The following is a 20,386-nucleotide window of genomic DNA, read 5'->3' on the forward strand; positions in this document are numbered from 1 at the left end:
CCAGGTATTACTACCATTAATGGAAATGTTCAAGCTACTATCTTGGTAAGTGCCCATGAAGATATGGGAGAAAAATGAAAAATATCAATCTCCAGCATCCATGACCCCAAACTTTTTAAAAGATGGAACTGTTGCCATTTAAAAAGGCTAAAATATGTAGTTATCCCTAGCACATTAATTAACAATTGTATAAATAAAATCATACACAAATGGAAAACAAGTACTGGATTAGCAGACAGGACAAAATGGAAATGAGTTTGAATTGGGGTTTCATTGGAAATGAGTTTGTATTGGGGTTTCATAGAAAATAGGTGCAGGAGGAGGCCATTTGGCCCTTCAAGCCTGCACCATCTCCTCACAAATTGTCTGCCCTAGCTGGGTCTTCAATTAAAGCGAATGCCTGAAATCGTAATGCAATCAGAGTCCAGCATATGTTTATTTGTTAATCATAGTATACACAAATCAATTAATTGTATAAAAATTGAGAATTTTACACTATTATCATCACGACCAAAGTATTAGAATGTGGGAATTAGATCAATTGCATAATCACATACTGAATGTCAAGATCAGTCACAACTTAAGTAATGCATTTTATTCCAGCCTCAAAAATATATAAAATAGATACAATAGGTCTTAAAGCTTCAAAGGACAGTGAACAAGATGCACAATATCCATCATGTGAGGGCCGGCACCCTGGCTCCAAACATACATCAACCACTGTTTAAAATCTTTTTTAAAAATCCAGTTTTTTAAAGAGATACAGCGCGGAAACAGGCCCACTGGGTCAGAGTCCGCGACGACCAGCGATCCCCGTACACTACACAAACTGGGGACGATTTTACATTTTCACCAAGCCAATTACCTGTACATTTATGGAGTGTGGGAGGAATCCGAAGATCTCGAAGAAAACCCAAGCAGATCACGGGGAGAACGTATTGAAAGTATGGAAACAACTCTTTGTGCTTCATTACAACTGAACATTTGTTCTACATTACTATTTATATAAACCACTTCAGTCAATGTGGATCTGTTGTTGCTTCGAGCCTGCTTTTCAACAGCACTGTGCTGTTCTACTTCCAGAAGCACTCTTCTAGTCCAGTTCTGAATTTTCCAATTAATCCAATGTTCTTATATTCCATTTAATTTTTCACATCAAAACATAAATGTCAAAACAGGTCACTTTCTAGGAAAAATATAAACATCATTAGAAAATGATCCCCCCCCCCCCCCCTTTTTGAGCACTGATAAAAGGTACAAGAAAAATAGCACTTTAATCAAGAGCCACTTGATTTTTTTTTTAAACAGCCTTTTCCACCAACGTCTCTGAACAACTAATTTTACCACCACACCCTTCCTTGAAAATTATCCAGCCGCTGAGCATACTTACTAAACATTTTGTTTCTTGATATTTACTATAAAATAGTTTAAAAGATTATACCCTCAAACTGAAAGTGCATTTGTGAACATTTGCATCTTCGATTTGGTTGATAGTTCCTATGAAGTAGGCTGAGGGTCACAGGACTGGAAGAGATCACATAGGTGGCTGAATCCAAACACTAGAAAATTAACCAGGTGGGACCAAATAACAATATTAAAGGCTGCACCATGTATGTAGTTTTGCAACACAGATGTCCTCATTCACACCTTGTATTGATTACATAATTGACCTGCAAATATCCTTGAAAACTGCAAGTAGGTGTCCTTTAATTCCAGTCGTAATGTAAGTATATTCTGCTATGATTAACTTTACTAAAAAAAAAGCTTTAATGAATACATTGAATCAGAGGGATCACACTTTCTTTGAGGAGGTGCAGCCTTGAATCATGTTAGTTGCAGTACTGAATCAAAATTATTGACAGTTAATGAAATACATTAAAAATACATTTAAATGTGAACTGCTTACCTATTTTCCTTCTTAAATTTATTCCATGCTGCAAGAATCATTGCATTAAATGGATGAAATTCTCTTTACTAGATTTATGGCCATAAGGAGTCTTCAAATTCACATCATACGATGATATAATCTGGCACAGAGATTGTATGGTTAGTATTTTATTGCAAAAAGAATTAGAAACTATCATTTTAACTATGGTAATATATTTTAGTTGTACTTCTTACTTGAATGCATAGACATTAAATTTTAAGGAACAGATTATGAATATGCTAAAATAGATAAAATCAGGCAAGGTGTCCATTGAATCCATCAATCTCAGCTTGACGTCCCACACCAGCTACATATTTATACAATGTTTTTAAGATTTTAAAAAAAACCTAAAATGCTTTACACAAGTATTGAATAAATTTGACAATGCCACAGAAGGAAACATTTGATGAACAAAACTGAAATCAAAGAGTGAAGCTCTTGAGGAGAGCACTAGCGAGAGAGGTTGAGAAATAGAAAGGTTCAGAGGAAATTCCAGATGCCAGGGCCATGACAGTTGAGACACATTTAGAATAAGAGTATGGAAACAGGCCCTTCGGCACAACCTGTTCATGCAAACCAGGGTGCCCCATCTCATTTGCCTGCATTTGGCCCATATTCCAAACTGTTCCTATCCATGCACCCGTCCAACTGTCGTTTAAATGCTGTTATTCTACCTGATCAACTCCTCCATACAACCATCATCCTATGCACGGAAAGGTTTCCCTGCAGGTTCCTGTTAAATCTTTCCCATCTCTTCTTAAATCTACGTCCTCTAGATCTTGATTCCCCTACCCTGGGTAAAGAGATGGTGCATTCACCTTATCTATTCCTCTCATGATTTTATACACCTCTACATGATCACCCCTCAGCCTCCTGCACTCCACAACGGTATATGGACACACTTCTGTTCTGTATTTATTTATGCCTACAATATTCTGTTGTGCCGAAGCAAAGCAAGAATTTCATTGCCCTATCTGTGACACATGACAATAAACTCTCTTGAATCTTGAGTCCTGGCAACTTCCTTGTAAATCTTCTCGGCACTCTTTCCATCTTGATGAAATTTTTCCTATAGCAGGGTGAACAAAACTTAATGTAATATTCCAAATGTGGCCTCACCAATGTCTTGTACAACTGCAACATAACATTCCAACTTCTATAAGCAATACTCAGTGCCAGAAGTCGAATAAAAGACAGAATATGCGAGAAACCAGAATTGGAGATATGCAGAACGCTGTTGGGAATTATGCAGAAAAATCTGAAAACCAGGACGATAATTTTTAAATCAACATATTATTGAACTGGGTTCAAGGAGGAACAGAACTTGGTATATGCATCAACCAGAACAGCATGTTTTGGCAACCCCGTTTACAAAAGGTGGATGATGACAAAGTAGAGTTGCAAAGGCTTAGTTCCACTCTTCTTCCTCAATATTTTACATTTTCCCCATCGTTTCCAAAGTTGTGCCGTTACAATGTAATGGTCAGATTGGATGATATTTTCAACTATACCAAAGATCTTTTTTTTTTTAATCCCCAGGCTCCCTTTTTCTTCTTATGTCTTGTGTTTTGTTGTAATTACCAATTTGTCAAAACCAATTATGGCATAAAACCCGTTCTTAAATGTTCTTATAATAATGATATATCAGTAAGTTTCAATATTTATCTTAAAATAAGACACCACAAATTAGATACGATGCTAACTGTGATCTTTAGCAAGTGCACAAGTTTTGGAGAGCCTCTGAAATCAGAATGTGGACATATCCATTTATGCTGTCTCATGCCTCATCAATGATTGAGTAGTGAAAAGAAACAAAACCAACCTCAAGGACATCACTTGGAATTGTGGTGGTCATTTCTGGGATTTTTGGTGTGTCAAAAAGAATTTCATAGTTAGTCATCATTGGTAGAGGCGTTGGTGATTTGGTGTCTCCATTCAAAAAGTAATTTTCAGAGCTCATAGATAGTAGCTGAGGTTCTTCTGATGCATTTTGCATAAATGCTTTAGTTCCCTCTTTTCTTAAAATTTGAGACTGCAGAAAAAGGTTTAAAATGAAATGTAACGATTCCCCATTAAAGAGTTTCTTCTACTTAAATCAGCTGAGTAATATTAACCACTTTTCCAGGTTGCCCACCGTACACTTTTCATTGGTACCCAAAAATGCAAATTGAATTTGTGGATTCAAAATGCAAGTGGGTTCTTTAATTTCACTTATCTAATCCATTTTAACATGCAGGTATTGTGTGGACCATGGGGGTAAATGTGGGAAGGGCTAGGAAGGTACAATTTTACATCCTATTGCTTTGATACTCAATGCAGTAATCTGGTAGTGTGCTATTTTCTACGTACATTAATTGATCAGATATAATTTTGCAACATTAAACAAATTTACGATGCAAACATAGATAGAGTGAACAACAATACAAGTTTCAGATGGTAAGAGTAATGGAGGTACTATGAAAAATAGCCCTGTGGATACAAATGTAGGGGAAGCCCATTTTGTAGTGACGCAGAAAATAGCAAAGCCACTGATCTAGAAAAAAGTTCCAACAAAGGTCCTCTGTGACAAGTGCTTTCCCTTTTCCAGTGTCTTGTGCTGTTCATTTCCAAGATCCCTCTCTCAGAAGCTGTGGTATAACCGAGCCTGCTAAGTGGTTAATCACATTGAAGAATTTGTTATGGCCAAGCGGTCATCCAGTCCTTTGAGTCTACGCCGGGTCTTAGAGCGATCTCAGTTAATCTCATTTCTCACAGACCACATCAGAAAGAAAGGAGAAAACCAAATGTCCTATGTGTCATTTTAGAGACAGAGCATGAAAACAGGCCCTTTGGCCCACCGAGTCCACGCTGACCATCGATCAACCGTTCACATTAGTTTCAATGTAATCCCACTTTTGCATCCACTCCCTGCACACAAGGGACAATTTACAGAGTCCAATTAACCTGCACATCTTTGGGATGTGGGAGGACACCAGAGCACCCAGAGGAAGCTCACGCGGTCACAGAGAGAATGTGCAAGATCCATGCAAATAGCACCCAAGGTAAGTATCGAATCTCGGTCTCGGGAGCTGTGAAGCAGCATCTGTACCAGCTGTGCCACTGTTGCCTTGGAAAGTCAGTCTTATAGGTTGGAGGCCGGTAACTAGTGGGGTGCCTCGGATCTGTGTTGGGTCTACTGTTGTTTGACATATACATCAATGATCTGGATGATGGTGTGGCAAATTGGATTAGTAAGTATGCAGATGATACTAAGATAGGTGGTGTTGTGGATAATGAAGTAAATTTTCAAAGTCTACAGAGAGATTTAGGCCATTTGGAAGAGTGGGCTGAAAGATGGCAGATGGAGTTTAATGCTGATAAGTGTGAGGTGCTACATCTTGGCAGGACAAATCAAAATAGGACGTACATGGTAAATGATTTGAGAATTAAGGGACAAAAGTTAGGGGCAACATGAGGGGGAACTTCTTTACTCAGAGAGTGGTAGCTGTGTGGAATGAGCTTCCAGTGGAAGTGGTGAAGGCAGGTTCGTTTTTATCATTTAAAAATAAATTGGATAGGTATATGGACGGGAAAGGAATGGAGGGTTATGGTCTGAGTGCAGGTAGATGGGACTCGGTAAGAGTAAGTTTTCGACATGGACTAGAAGGGCCGAGATGGCCTGTTTCCGTGCTGTAATTGTTATATGGTTATATCCAAACCACATTATTTTGTCTCTGGCTGTATGTAGGTTGTAACTGATCTGAAACAGTTACTACAGAATTAAAAGAGAGAACTGACAGCCAGCTTATTGGCAATTGCCACTTCAGAACATGATTAATCATTTTTTATCAATTTTCTTAGAAATGAGAATATTAGAACATTAATAGATCATATTGGATTTAAACAATGAAGTCAGGATAGAGATTCCACTTTAATGCAGGAACTGCAGATTCTGGTTTAAACCGAAGATAGACACAAAATGCTGGAATAACAGCGGGATAAGCAGCATCTCTGGATAGAAGGAATGGGTAACGATTTGGGTCAAGACCCTTCTTCAGACTGAGTCAGGGGAGAGGGGGATACAGAGATAAGGAGGTGTGGGTAGACTGATGGGACTGAAGGCTGATAAATCCCCAGGGCCTGATGGTCTGCATCCTAGGGTACTTAAGGAAGTGGCTCTAGAAATCATGGATGCATTGGTGGTCATTTTCCAATGTTCTATAGATTCAGGATCTGTTCCTGTGGATTGGGGGGTAGCTAATGTTATCCCACTTTTTAAGAAAGGTGGGGAGAGAAAACAGGGAATTAGAGCCCAGTTAGCCTGACATCGGTGGTGGGAAAGATGCTGGAGTCAATCATAAAAGATGAAATAGCAGCACATTTGGATAGCAGTAACAAGATGTCAGCATGGATTTATGAAGGGGAAATCATGCTTTTGGAATTTTATGAGGATGTAACTCGGAAAATGGACAGGGGAGGGCCAGTGGATGTAGTGTACCTGGACTTTCAGAAAGCATTCGATAAGGTCCCACATAGGAGATTAGTGGGCAAAATTAGGGCACATGGTATTGGGGGTAGAGTGCTGACATGGATAGAAAATTGGTTGGCAGACAGGAAACAAAGAGTAGGGATTAACGGGTCCCTTTCAGAATGGCAGGCAGTGACTTGTGGGGTACTGCAAGGCACGGTGCTGGGGCCGTAGCTATTTACAATATATATTAATGATTTAAATGAAGGGATTATAAGTAACATTAGCAAATTTGCAGATGACACAAAGCTGGGTGGCAGTGTGAACTGTGAGAAAGATGCAATGAGAATGCAGGGTGACTTGGACAGGTTGAGTGAGTGGGCAGATGCAGTGGATAAATGTGAGGTTATCCACTTTGGTAGCAAAAACAGGAAGGCCATATTAATCTAAATGGTGTCAAGTTGGGAAAAGGGGGAAGTAAGGAATCTTGGAGTCCTTGTTCATCAGTCAATGAAAGTAAGCATGCGAGTACAGCAGGCAGTGAAGAAAGCGAACGACGCTGGCCTTCATAACAAGAGAAGTTGAGTATGGGAGGAATGAGGTCCTTCTGCAGTTGTACAGGGACCTAGTGAGATCACACCTGGAGTATTGTGTGCAGTTTTGGTCTCCAAATTTGAGAAAAGGACATTCTTGCCATTGAGGGAGTGCAGCGTAGGTTCACAGGTTAATTCCTGGGATGGCGAGACTGTCATATGTTAAGAGAATGGAGTGGCTGGGCTTGTATACTCTGGAATTTAGAAGGATGAGAGGATATCTTATTGAAACATATAAGATTTTAAAGGTTTGGACACACTAGAGTTAGGAAATATATTCCCGATGTTGGGGGAGTCCAGAACCAGGGGCCACAGTTTAAGAATAAGGGGTAAGTCATTTAGAACGGAGATGCGAAAACACTTTTTCACACAGAGTTGTGAGTGTGGAATTCTCTGCCTCAGAGGAGGTCGGTTCTCTGGATACTTTCAAGAGAGAGCTAGATAGGGCTCTTAAAGATAGCAGAGTCAGGGGATATGGGGAGAAGGCAGGAACAGGGTACTGATTGTGGACGATCAGCCATGATCACATTGAATGGCGGTGCTGGCTTGAAGGGCCGAATGGCCTACTCCTGTGTCTATTGTCTATTGTGTGAGGTGTGAAAAGAGCCAAAAGAGATGGAGATCAAGGAAAATGTAGAATAGATCATTGTCAAACTAGTCGGAGAACTGGGAAGGGGGAGGGATGGAGAGAGAGGGAAGGCAAGAGTTACTTGAAGTTAGAGAAGTCAATATTCTTACCGCTGGGGTGTAAGCTGCCCAAGCGTAGACATGTATAGTTTTAAGATTGCATTCATGACAGTATAATACATACTGATAATAATACACGTGAAATAATGGACATCTATATTTTGGCAAGTTTGCAACAATTTTTGAAAGAAGTCTCAGTGATTTTATTTCCTGAGATTCAAACAATAGGTCAGTCAGATACAAATAATTTTTTTTTTCAAAATCAGGATTAAGAACAGTAATTGCAGAATGCTGATAGAATTTATGGGTCTAACTAACAATCAAAAAATTAATTGGTATTATCCATAAATTGCAGATTTGCTAAATAAAATGAAGACAGATGCTTGTATAGCTACTTTGCATTAGGCTGAAGATCATACTCACAGTAGATTGCTTTTTCAACCAGGGGGTTTCAAAATTTGGTAGAGCCGGTGAAGGAATTGAACCATTGGATCTTCTTACTTCATCCATTGAAACTTTGGAGTTATCTTGGTGTACTTTCAGACCAGGTGTGCAGAACACAGGAGGCAAAGGAGAATTCAACATATCTGCCATGAAATATGAAAATATAATATCATTAATTCACCCATCCATCCCCTAGCACTTTCCCCTTCAATTGCAGGAGATGTAACATTTGTCCCAACACCTGTCTCATGTCCATCCAGGTGTGACAGAGGTTCACCTGCATCTCTTCCAACTTTGACCATTGCATTCGGTGCTCCCGACCTGATCTCTACATCTGAGAGACCAAGCATAATCTAGGCGAACATTTCACCAAACATGCGCTCTGACCAAGCCATTTTAACTACCCTTGGTCGACTCCATTGTCAGAGTAAGGCTACATACAATCTCGAAGAACAGCACCTCATATTGTGCTTGGATAGCTGATAACATAACCGTGTGAACACTGGATTCTCCAAATTCAAGTAATACCCCTGCCTCTCCCTTTCTCTTTTTTGTCCTCCCCCTTGTGTACACATTTCTCTGACCAAGCCATTTCCACACCTCCTCCCGCTCATCTCGCACCCCTCCTACTTACCGTCAGGCATTGACATACAAGGCACAAAACCATCCCTTACAATCTGTGCTGATGAAGAGGCTTTTGGTGGAAAATCTTCTGCTGTAGATGAAGGATTACCACTGGAGCCCATTGGTTTTGGGATGGTGGGGAGTAGACAATGGGAGAGAGAAAAGTTGAGAAACACATATCTTTAAAGATTGACAGAGACAAATTATGTAATTACACTTGCTGACAAAATTGTGTATTCATTAACACAAAAATTCTAAAGAAGATATGAAACTTTTTTTTCCTCCTTAATTTACAAGTGCTGAGAAATGAAGATACTCTAAACCATTCACTAGCACTGCTAATGACATTATGGATTGGACTGAAACTTTGTGATAAAACCACTTCTGTCAAGTTAAGGTGTTACGAATGCTTATCTGAAATCTTTTCTGCCAAAGGAATAAAACAGATTAAAAACTGCATAAAGCTTTAAGTCACTTTTAGTCAAGTCACTTTTATTTCTATAGCACATTTTAAAAACAACTCTCGTTGGCCAAAGTGCTTTACATTGGTGGAGGTACTAACTTTATACAACATTGGTTCATAGATTAAGTACATACAGTGGCTTGCAAAAGTTTTCATACCTCTTGAACTTTTCCACATTTTGTCACGTTACAACCACAAACGTAAATGTATTTTATTGGGATTTTATGTGAAAGACCAACACAAAGTGGTGCATAATTGTGAAGTGGAAGGAAAATGATACATGGTTTACAATTTTTTTTACAAATAAAACACTGAAAAGTGTGGCGTGCAAAAGTATTCAGCCCCCCTGAGTCAATACTTTGTAGAACCACCTTTCGCTGCAATTACAGCTGCAAGTCTTTTGGGGTATGTCTCTACCAGCTTTGCACATCTAGAGACTGAAATTTTTGCCCAATCTTCTTTGCAAAATAGCTCAAGCTCAGTCAGATTGGATGGAGAGCGTCTGTGAACAGCAATTTTCAAGTCTTGCCAGAGATTCTCAATTGGATTTAGGTCTGGACTTTGACTGGGCCATTCTAACACATGAATATGCTTTGATCTAAACCATTCCATTGTAGCTCTGGCTGTATTAGGGTCGTTGTCCTGCTGGAAGGTGAACCTCCGCCCCAGTCTCAAGTCTTCTGCAGACTCTAACAGGTTTTCTTCCAAGATTGCCCTGTATTTGGCTCCATCCATCGTCCCATCAACTCTGACCAGCTTCCCTGTCCCTGCTGAAGAAAAGCATCCCCACAGCATGATGCTGCCACCACCATGTTTCACAGTGGGGATGGTGTGTTCAGGGTGATGTGCAGTATTAGTTTTCCGCCACACATAGCGTTTTGCATTTAGGCCAAAAACTTCAATTTTGGTCTCATCTGACCAGAGCACCTTCCTCCACATGTTTACTGTGTCCCCCACATGGCTTGTGGCAAACTGCAAACGGGACTTCTTATGGCTTTTTTTCAACAATGGCTTTCTTCTTGCCACTCTTCCATAAAGGCCCGAGTTGTGGAGTACACGACTAATAGTTGTCCTGTGGACAAATTCTCCCACCTGAGCTGTGGATCTCTGCAGCTCCTCCAAAGTTACCATGGGCCTCTTGGCTGCTTCTCTGATCAATGCTCTCCTTGCCCGGCCTGTCAGTTTAGGTGGACGGCCATGTCTTGGTAGGTTTGCAGTTGTGCCATACTCTTTCCATTTTCGGATGATGGATTGAACAGTGCTCCGTGAGATGTTCAAAGCCTGGGATATTTTTTTATAACCTAACCCTGCTTTAAACTCCACAACTTTATCTCTGACCTGTCTGGTGTGTTCCTTGGGCTTCATGATGCTGTTTGTTCACTAATGTTCTCTAACAAACCTCTGAGGCCTTCACAGAACAGCTGTATTTATACTGAGATTAGATTACACACAAGTGGACTCTATTTACTAATTAGGTGACTTCTGAAGGCAATTGGTTGCACTGGATTTTATTTAGGTGTATCAGAGTAAAGGGGGCTGAATACATTTGCACGCCACACTTTTCAGTATTTTATTTGTAAAAAAATTTGAAAACCATATCTAATTTTCCTTTCACTTCACAATTATGCGCCACTTTGTGTTGGTCTATCACATAAAATCCCAATAAAATACATTTACGTTTGTGGTTGTAATGTGACAAAATGTGGAAAAGTTCAAGGGGTATGAATACTTTTGCAAGCCACTGTACATAAATACATACGTATAGCCCTCCCTCAGAGGACGTCAAGAAAGGCTTGATAGTAAAGATGAGTTTTAAGTCTCGACTTAAGAGTCAATGGAGGGGGCAGTCCTGATGGGAAGAGGGATGCTGTTCCAGTCTAGGAGCTGCAATCGCAAAGGCGCGGTCGCCCCTGAGCGTATGCCTAGTCCGCGGGATGTTCAGTAACCCCAAGTCGGCCGATCTGAGGGACCTGGAGGTGGTGTGGTGGGTAAGCAGACTTTTGATGTTGGTGGGGGCAAGCCCGTTAAGGGCTTTGTATACATAAAGAAGGATCTTGAAATTTATTCGGAACCGCACAGGGAGCCAGTGGAGAGAGGACAGAATCGGGGTGATGTGGTCCATTTTCGGGTGCCGGTCAGGAGTCTTGCTGCGGCGTTTTGGACCAGTTGCAGGCGGGACAGGGAAGATTGTCTGATGCCAGTGTAATGGGAGTTGCAGTAATCGAGGTGGGAGGAGATAAATGTGTGGATGATCTTTTCGAGGTCATCAAACTGGAGGAATTGTTTTATTTTAGCTATCGTCCGAGGCTGGAAGAAGCTAGTTTTTACCACGGCATTGACTTGTTTGTCAAATTTCAATGCTGAGTCAAATATTACGCCAAGGTTTTTGACGTGAGGTTTGAGTAATGGGATAAGGCTTCCAAGGCTGCCTGCTATCATTTTGATTGAGTCCGAGGGGCCGAGAAGGATGACCTCAGACTTACTCTTGTTTAGGTGGAGGAAGTTCTGGGCCATCCAACACTTTATATCCTCGAGGCAGTGGATAAGGTTAAGTAGATTTGATCGTTTTTTGGGCTTCAGGGGGAGATAGAGTTGTGCATAGTCTGCATAGCAATGGAAGGAAATGCCGTGCCTTTGAATGACTTGGCCTAAGGGGAGCATATACAGGGAGATGAGAATGGGGCCAAGGATGGAACCCTGTTGAAACCCGCAGCAGAGGCTAGCTGGGGAGGAGAAAGTCACCTATGTTAGTAGAGAAACTCCTACCTTTGAGGTAGGAGATGAACCAGCTCAGGGCAGTGTCATCAATACCAACCCCGTACCGGAGACGGTCAATTAGGATGGTGTGGTCGACAGGAGTCTCGCTGCGGCATTTTGGACCAGTTGCAGGCAGGACAGGGAAGATTGGCTGATGCCAGTGTAAAGGGAGTTGCAGTAATCGAGGCGGGAGGAGGTAAATGTGTGGATGATCTTTTCGAGGTCATCAAACTGGAGGAATTGTTTTATTTTTATGTTTAATGTTCATTGCAGAAGTTAAGTGCAATAGTTATTACTGTAAACAGGAAATTCACAATAAATCCTTAAAGGGGCTGTCCCACTGTGGCGACCTAATCTGTGAGTTTAGACGAGTTTGGCCTCGACTCAACTTCGCAGCATGGTCAACACGTGGTCCTAGGAGGTCCTATGAGCTCACTGGAACTCTCCGTGAGGGAAGTTCCCGAATACTCGCGGCCTCAGCTAGGTTGCGGAAACATTTTCAGCATGTCGAAAAATATTCCGTGAGTAAAATTTGGTCGGCATGGTTCTTTTTAACCCGTAGTGCAGTGGAGTGGGGTCGCTATTTAGTTTCAGGCAGTCGAGGGCAGCCGTAGGCATTCTCCTTCTCTGACCGGGCATTAATTGGCTCATTGGAGTTTTCAGGACCAAGGAAAACCGGTATAATGTCCGCTAAACTTTATTATACTTCTTAAAAGTGTCTCCACTCCTTCTCCCCCTCACTAATGATCCACTTCTAAAAATCAGATATAAATCAATTATTAATGATTATTTTTTGAAAATTAAATAGAACTTTGGAAACAGAATACAGAAAGTTGAAGGACTTTTTCTTTTGAAAATATTTATACGTTACCTGTTGTTCTTCAGTTGATCACGTTTATTGTACAGAGCCATGGTAAAATCATTTACACAGCCTGTGTGTTCACCAATTTCAAAACTTTCCATCTTGGGAGTAAGGAGCATCTCATCACCCAGCTGCAATGTGCACTTTGGTGTTTTTGGCCAAACTGGATCTTTACATATGGAAGAATGCACATCATAGTTTCCAGGGAATTCCCGAGCCATTTTAGGATCTGAAGGCAAGGTACACTCTGGCACTCCACAAACACTTTGAAACATTAAATGACCAAGTCCAAAATCTCCAAGCTGTGGGGTACGCAAATGGTCAGTCAGCGAAGGCTTCTCACACTGTGGAGTATTAACTTCTTCATTTTGTGGTTCAGCCTCAGATCCAGCATTTTCAGCCACTTCAGTTTCAGTTTCCATGGATTTCATCTGTGGTTCTTGGAAGAGGAAACATGCATTTTATTTGGATGTTGCCCACTTTCCTTTGCTTCAAGGCAATGAGGCTCATCCTCAGGAGAACATCTCATTCAACCAGACATAAGATGCCCTCCCATATCACTTAAATCATTGAATGGGCTCGCCCCGCCTTACCTCTCTGAGCTGCTCCACCTATATGCTCCTGCCCGGTGCCTCAGGTCAGCTGATCAGCTGCTCCTTGAGGTACCAAGGTCTAAGCGGAAGCTCAGAGGGGATAGAGCCTTTTCTGTTGCTGCTCCGGCACTCTGGAACACCTTGCCGCTGCACATCAGACAGGCCCCCTCACTGTCCATCTTCAAATCCTCCCTAAAAACACATTTTTATTCTTTGGCTTTCAACACTGGCTGAGGCATTGCTCCTGTTTTTAGTGCTTTAATGTCTTTTAATTTTTAGTGTGTTTTTTATAGTCCTTCGTTTTACGGTTTTTAATGTTTTTTAATTGTTTGTAATAGCTTTTTGTTCATGAGTTCTCATGTACAGCACTTTGTGGCAACTGCAGTTGTTTAAAGTGCTTTATAAATAAAGTTATTATTATTATTATTATTATCATTGGCTAAATTATTCGACTGCAATTGACTTTGCACTATAGCATTATAAACAGTCTGAAGATTTAACCACCACCTTTCATGAACATTTCCCAAATACTTTGATGATGGGAGGCAAAGGGCAGAGCTGATGCTTTCCTGATTGGAGGTTTTTGGCCAGTGATGTATGGCGGTGATTGATGCTAGGCTCCTTGATTATTAAAAAAAGCACATTATAAACACAACTGTGTGAATGGCATGAAGGGGGTTCGGGGCTAGCGTTTCAGACTCATAATAACAAAATTATTTCTCCTGAAGGATTTAATGGTGCTAAAAATCTGAAGGTAGTTTGCTACATGGTTTATTTAATGGTGGATCATTGCCAAATATCAATGGAAGCTATTCTTGTCACTTGCAGTGGTCACATGTGGTGAAACCAACAGCATTTTTAAAAGACAATAATGTTTGATTACCGAGAGGGCAGGGTGGTTTAGGTGAAAACAGTTTCAGTTCCCTAGCCTGCTTTTTCCAGGGCAGTTATTTTCTGCTTGTCAATTTGCAAAGTAACATTTAGGTAGTTCTCCAATTCCCAACAGAAATCGCGTTATAACTATTTTGTCCCGTGTAATACAAAAAATGTTCATCAATCATCAGATGTGTTACATTCTAATCGTATTATTTCTTCATGTACCTTCATCTTTTTTATGCAAGGACTCATATCCATAATTCTGAAAGTGTTCTTCAATTTCTTCAAGGTCTGCACTATTCTTCTGGTGCAGAATCTGGAAGGCTCCGAGTAATACATCGTTCTCTGTGTGTTCTGTTTCAAGAGTTTCTATTTTTTTATGTAAATCTGCCTTTGAAGGGGAAACAAAAAAAGTGTGCAAAAGGTATTGTTGAATTCCATTGACCCGACACAAAACATCTGTTCATTCCCTCCACCTATGCTGTTTAACCCGTGGAGTTCTTCCAGCACTTTGTCTTTTGCATATACGATTCCAGCATGTGCAATCATGTGTATCACCATCTCTGACCCCTTTCAGATCACCTATAAATGACGCAGCCAGTCATATTGTGTGGCATTACAACTTAGCTAAATGGGACATACAGAATACATCTGGCTATGCGGTACAAGGGACCATCAGAAACAGGAGTAATGTATACCACCAGGATTTATAACCTCATGGCCTCACATTACAAGCAAATTAGAAGGGAGAGAGGGGAGAGGAGGGGAGAGGGAGAGGAAGGGAGAGGGAGAGGGAGAGAGAGCGGAAGAGGAGAGGGAGAGGGACAGTACGGGGGAGCACGGGGAATGAGGCGGAGCTTGATCGGTCTTTCTCGCTCGTGAGCTTTACTGTTCAGGGCTCAGTGTACCAGATGTCTTGCGATCGCACAGCGCCGATCACGCTGGGTCCTTGTCTCGAGGGGGATAGGGTTATTGAGTGAGGGGTGGAGGTGTAGCAGGGCTAGGTTCATGGGCTCGTCGGCCTCCTGTATTTTCCCTGCGGACGAGGTAAGAATCGTAGTTCCATGTGTATATGGAGTGTGTGAGGTTGCCTGCTCCGTTACGAATATCTGAAGGGCTGCTCCTCAAGGTACGTGGTGGCATTTAGTCCCACGATCCTGGTTTTGGACACAAGGCATGGGAGTGGGGTAGGGCGCGATCGGGGTGGGGGGGGATCTCCCTGTCGGTTGCTCTGTGGCCCTGGCCAAGATGCCCATGGCGGGTGTTCCATTCCCCCCCCCCCCGCGCTACTTGGCCTAGTAAACATAACTGAAACTCTGATCTTGTGCTCTTCCACTTTGCGCAGTTTTTTTATTTGCCCAAAAACAGTACACGATAGTGCTACGATTTTTCGCCACCATACCATTCTCCTGTGCTCAAGTCCAACAAGTTTTATTCCGATCGATGGTATATTGTAAAAGATATTAAGATTTGAAAATCTTAAAAACCGCGCATGCGCAGATTGGTCTCCTTTCCTATCAGTCGCCGCCACGCAGATTGGCCTCCTTTCTTGCACCATCGCCGCACTGATTGGCCGCGTCCGCTGTCAGTTGGCTGGAGGTCGCCGCGGTGAAGGAGTGGCGGCGGCCGGGTGGGTAGGGTGGTGCCGCGGGCCGAGCCCGGGGACTGGGCTTGGGGCTGGAGCTGAATTGAGGGGCGAGCCCGGGGCTTGGGATGGGGCCGTGACCGGGGCCGAGAAAGAAGCGGCAGCCTGGGATGGAACCAAGGACGAGCCTGGGTCCGGGGTCAGGGACGAGCCCTCCTTCCCTCCCACTCTCTCTCCCTCCCTCCCACTCTCTCTTCCCTGTCCCACCCCTCCATCCATCCACTCTCTTTCCCTCCCCTCTCTATTAACTGTAAAACTGATACACCACTCACTCTCCCTCCCCCTCCCTCTTTCTTTCCATCCCTCTCTGCCTCTCCCTCCCACCCCATCCCTCTCTCCCTCCCTCTTTCCTTTCCCTCCATCCCTCCCTCTCTCGTCCTCCCCCTTTCTTTTTCCCCTCCCTCCCCCTCCCTATTTCTTTCGATCCCTCTCTCTCTCTGCCTCTCTCCTTCCCTCCCTCTCCCTGTCTCCCAGGTGAAAGAAGAGGGAGTGTCAAGAGGAGGGGGACGGAGTGCTGGGGGATGAGGGGGAATGGAGGAGGATAGGAATAGGAAGAGAGATGGAGAGGTGATGGAAATATTAAATGCAAAGTTATTAACTTTAATTTAACTTCTGCCGTTAGTGCAGGATCATCAGCCGATCATGCGCAGTTGGGGGCTATGGCTTAGTGATGGAATATTGCGTTGGGGGACCAGGCCTCCCGTGTGACAAAGGGACCCAACGGATCCCACTTAGTCTAGAACTGCTGTAAAAATTGCTGGGCAATGCCCACCTCCATCAGGACAGTATAACCGTTACACCTGACATCCATCGTCAAGTACCCCCTCCTTCAACATCCTGAAGGTGACCATTGGCCGGAAACTCAATCCTTGTACACTAATCCTGTTGTCAGCGCAAGTATTTCATGTGCTGACAGCTCAAAGCCTTTCTATCATCTACAAGGCACAAGTCACATTTGTGACTGAATGAATGGGGCTCCAACAAAACCCAAGAAACTCAACACCCTCCAGGACAAAGGAGCCCACTTGACTGATGTCCCATCGCCATTCTATTTATGTATTATCCACAAAATGCATTAGCCTCGGTTGCCCCAAAAATACCTCCCAAAGCCACATCTCTACCACCAAGGAGTCCAAAGGCTTCAAATATATGGGGATACCATCACTATTCCTTCATTATTGATTGGTCTAAATCCCTCCCCAACAGCAATCCAGTATTTAGATTTCGCAAAGATGAAGGACAAACAGGTAAAGAAGACAACTTACCACAACGTACCAAAGGCTATTCTGAATGAGCAATACGCAATACCCAGAACATAAAATACAGCATAAATAAATTTTGTAAAATAGAAAATAATTCACATTAATATGCAAATATTCAAGAAACTAATAGCTGAATTGGGCTTTGTGGTGATTTTTCTTGATGAAAGGTATATATTAGTCTATTCAAACCAGTTCAAAAATATTTCTGAAACTGCTGCACATTTGAAACCCTGATCGTCATCTGCAAATTCTAAGAATCAGAACTGCTGACAAAAGGCTCAAATAATTAACTGCAGTAATGAACACACCAAGTTTTAAAATAATTTGTCTTCTGATAGTTTTAATTAAAAAAACTCAAGAAATAATGAATCAAATTTTCAGATGAGGCGATTTTTGAAATCATGAGGTAAATCTCTATCGGAATATGTTAAAATTTCACCATTAGCACGTCGTGTTTTCGAGGAGATGTGAATCACAGACAAACAAGACACACAAATAAATACTTCACATCCAAGATCAGTTTTATAATAATAGAGATGGGGCAATGCAGTAAGAAACTACTTAAGATGATATGGATGAATTTCAATCAAATAGTTAGAAATAGAATTGAAGCTTCCAACATAGTCAATCGACTGTTGGAATGTATGCATAATTTAATACTTACCTTAATATTTCTAACTTCAGAATGTAATTCATGAAGGATCTTTTTGGGAGCAGTTTCTTCATGATCTTCATGGGATAGAAAGAAAATGTTAGGTTTTTTTTTTGTTCCTGCATGTTTGAGTAAATTCAAAGCAGAAGCCACAATATAATGCACCACCCTGGAAAAGAGGGTGCTCAACATACCTCTGTAGCATAAACTTAAAGATAAAACAAATAATTGCAGAAGATTGGATAGAATATAATAAGACAACAGATGATTAAAGCATTAGCGGAGAATGAAAGAATGCAGATAAAGCAAATCAGAAATATAAAAACAAGCAGTAAATGTTGATACATATTTAAAATGACAGAGACCTTTGGTCTTACAGAAAGCTCAGAGAATGACAGACGATTAAAGAGGCACCTTGCATCAGTCTTCAATATAAAAGGTATGTTACGCCTCATAAATAGTGCCCTCCAAAATGTTTGGGACAAAGACCCAAATGGCGACGACAGATGGCACAATGGGCTAAGTGTTCGGCTGGCGACCGGAAGGTAGCCGGTTCGAATCCCGCTTGGAGTGCGGGATTCGTTGTGTCCTTGGGCAAGACACTTCACCCACCTTTGCCTGTGTGTGAATGTGTGTGAGTGATTGGTGGTGGTCGGAGGGGCCGTAGGCCCAGAATGGCAGCCACGCTTCCGTCAGTCTGCCCCAGGGCAGCTGTGGCTACAGAAGTAGCTTACCACCACCGAGTGTGACTGAGGAGTGAATGAATAATGCGATGTAAAGCGCCTTGAGTATTAGAAAGGCGCTATATAAATCCCATCCATTATTAATATTATAATTTATTTATTTGCTTCTGTACTCCACAATTTGAGATTTTTAATAAAGGCCAATTTTATACATTTTGGTTTCACCATGTAGAAATTACAGCAGTGTTTATGCATAGTCCCCCCATTTCAGGACAACATAATGTTTGGGATACAGCAATGTCATGTAAATGAAAGCAGTTATGTTTAGTATTTTGTTGCATATCCTTTGCATGCAATAACTGCTTGAAGTCTGTGATTCATGGACATCACCAGTTGCTGGGTGTCTTCTCTGGTGATGCTCTGCCAGGCCTGTATTGCAGCTATCTTTAGCTTATGCTTGTTTTGGAGGCTAGTTTCAAAGTTCTCTCTTTAGCATATAAAAAGCATGCTCAATTGGGTTCAGATCAGGTGATTGACACGGCCACTCAAGAATTTACCATTTTTTAGCTTTGAAAAACTTTGTTGCTTTAGCAAAACCTTTGGGATCATTGTCTTGCTGTAGAATGAACCGCCGGCCAATGAGTATTGAAGCATTTGTTTGAAGTTGAGCAGAGAGGATGTGTCTATACACTTCAGAATTCATTATGCTACTACCTTCAGCAATTGTATCATCATTGAAGATAAGTGAGCCAGTACATTCAGCAGCCATACATGCCCAAATCATAACACCCCCACCACCATGTTTCACAGATGAGGTGGTATGCTTTGGATCTTGACCAGTTCCTTCTCTCCTCCCTACTTAGCTCTTGCAATCACTCTGTTGTGTTAATATTTGTCTCATCTGTCCACAAGACCCTTTTCCAGAACTGTGGTTGCTCTTTTAAGTACTTCTTTGCAAACTATAACCTGTCCATCCTATTCTTGCAGCTAACCAGTGGCTTGCATCTTGCAGTGTAGCCTCTGTATTTCTGTTGATGAAGTCTTCTGCGGACAGTGGTCATTGACAAATCCACACCTGACCCCTGAAGAGTGTTTAAGAAGGAACTGCAGATGCTGGAAAATCGAAGGTACACAAAAATGCTGGAGAAACTCAGCGGGTGCAGCAGCATGTATGGAGCGAAGGAAATAGGCAACGTTTCGAGCCGAAACCCTTCTTCAGACTGATGGGGGGTGGGAGGGGGCGGGGAGAAGAACGGAAAAAGGAGGAGCCCAAGGGCTGAGGGGGAGATAGGAAGGGGAGGAGACAGCAAGGGCTAACAAAATTGGGAGAATTCAATGTTCATGCCCCCAGGATGTAGACTCCCCAAGCGGAATATGAGGTGCTGTTCCTCCAAGGTATTTCTGATATGTCGCACAGGTGTTTGAGGATTTTTCTTTATTATAGAGAGAATTCTTTTGTCATCAGCTGTGGAGGTCCCTTTGCGATTAGTACGCTCACTAGTGCTCACTTTCTTCTTAATCAGGGCTTGAAATTAGCGGTTGCCAATGGCAACCCACAGCCCCGCCGGGCAACCTAAAAGCCATGCCATTTCGCCCGGCTTGGCAAGCACCCGGGACACCTATCGTTTAATTCTGAGCGGGCCCCCTCTCTCTCTTTCTCTCTCTCTCTCTCCGCCCGCTATCCGTGTCCATGTCTCGAGTCTCCGCCCGCTGTCCGTGTCTCCGCCCGCGCCTCGTCCGCCGGCACGGCTGGCCGCCTTACACATGTGCACAACCATGGCCAGCACCAAAGATCCTATAGCGAGGATCTTTGGCCAGCACATCGTCGGCCGTGGTTGTGCGCATGTGCCGCCCTGCACATGCACACTGCC

At 42.3% G+C, this 20,386-nt stretch overlaps 1 protein-coding gene across 1 annotated transcript in view; it reads right to left on the bottom strand.

Moving 5' to 3' along the window:
• Window positions 1-412: 412 nt before the first annotated feature.
• ska3 (spindle and kinetochore associated complex subunit 3) overlaps window positions 413-20,386 on the bottom strand; it is a 35,661-nt gene continuing 15,687 nt past the window's right edge. The window contains exons 3-10 of the mRNA XM_033022743.1: window positions 17,845-17,909; window positions 14,499-14,664; window positions 12,814-13,243; window positions 8,733-8,833; window positions 8,078-8,241; window positions 3,750-3,959; window positions 1,907-2,027; window positions 413-1,186 (exon numbers count right to left, since the gene is read on the bottom strand). Coding sequence (XP_032878634.1) covers window positions 1,944-2,027; window positions 3,750-3,959; window positions 8,078-8,241; window positions 8,733-8,833; window positions 12,814-13,243; window positions 14,499-14,664; window positions 17,845-17,909 — 1,220 coding nt within the window. The 3' untranslated portion in view covers window positions 413-1,186; window positions 1,907-1,943. The remainder of the gene's footprint in view (window positions 1,187-1,906; window positions 2,028-3,749; window positions 3,960-8,077; window positions 8,242-8,732; window positions 8,834-12,813; window positions 13,244-14,498; window positions 14,665-17,844; window positions 17,910-20,386) is intronic.

This window comes from Amblyraja radiata, chromosome 6, assembly GCF_010909765.2.
Source record: "Amblyraja radiata isolate CabotCenter1 chromosome 6, sAmbRad1.1.pri, whole genome shotgun sequence".
Classification (NCBI taxonomy): Eukaryota; Metazoa; Chordata; class Chondrichthyes; order Rajiformes; family Rajidae; genus Amblyraja; species Amblyraja radiata.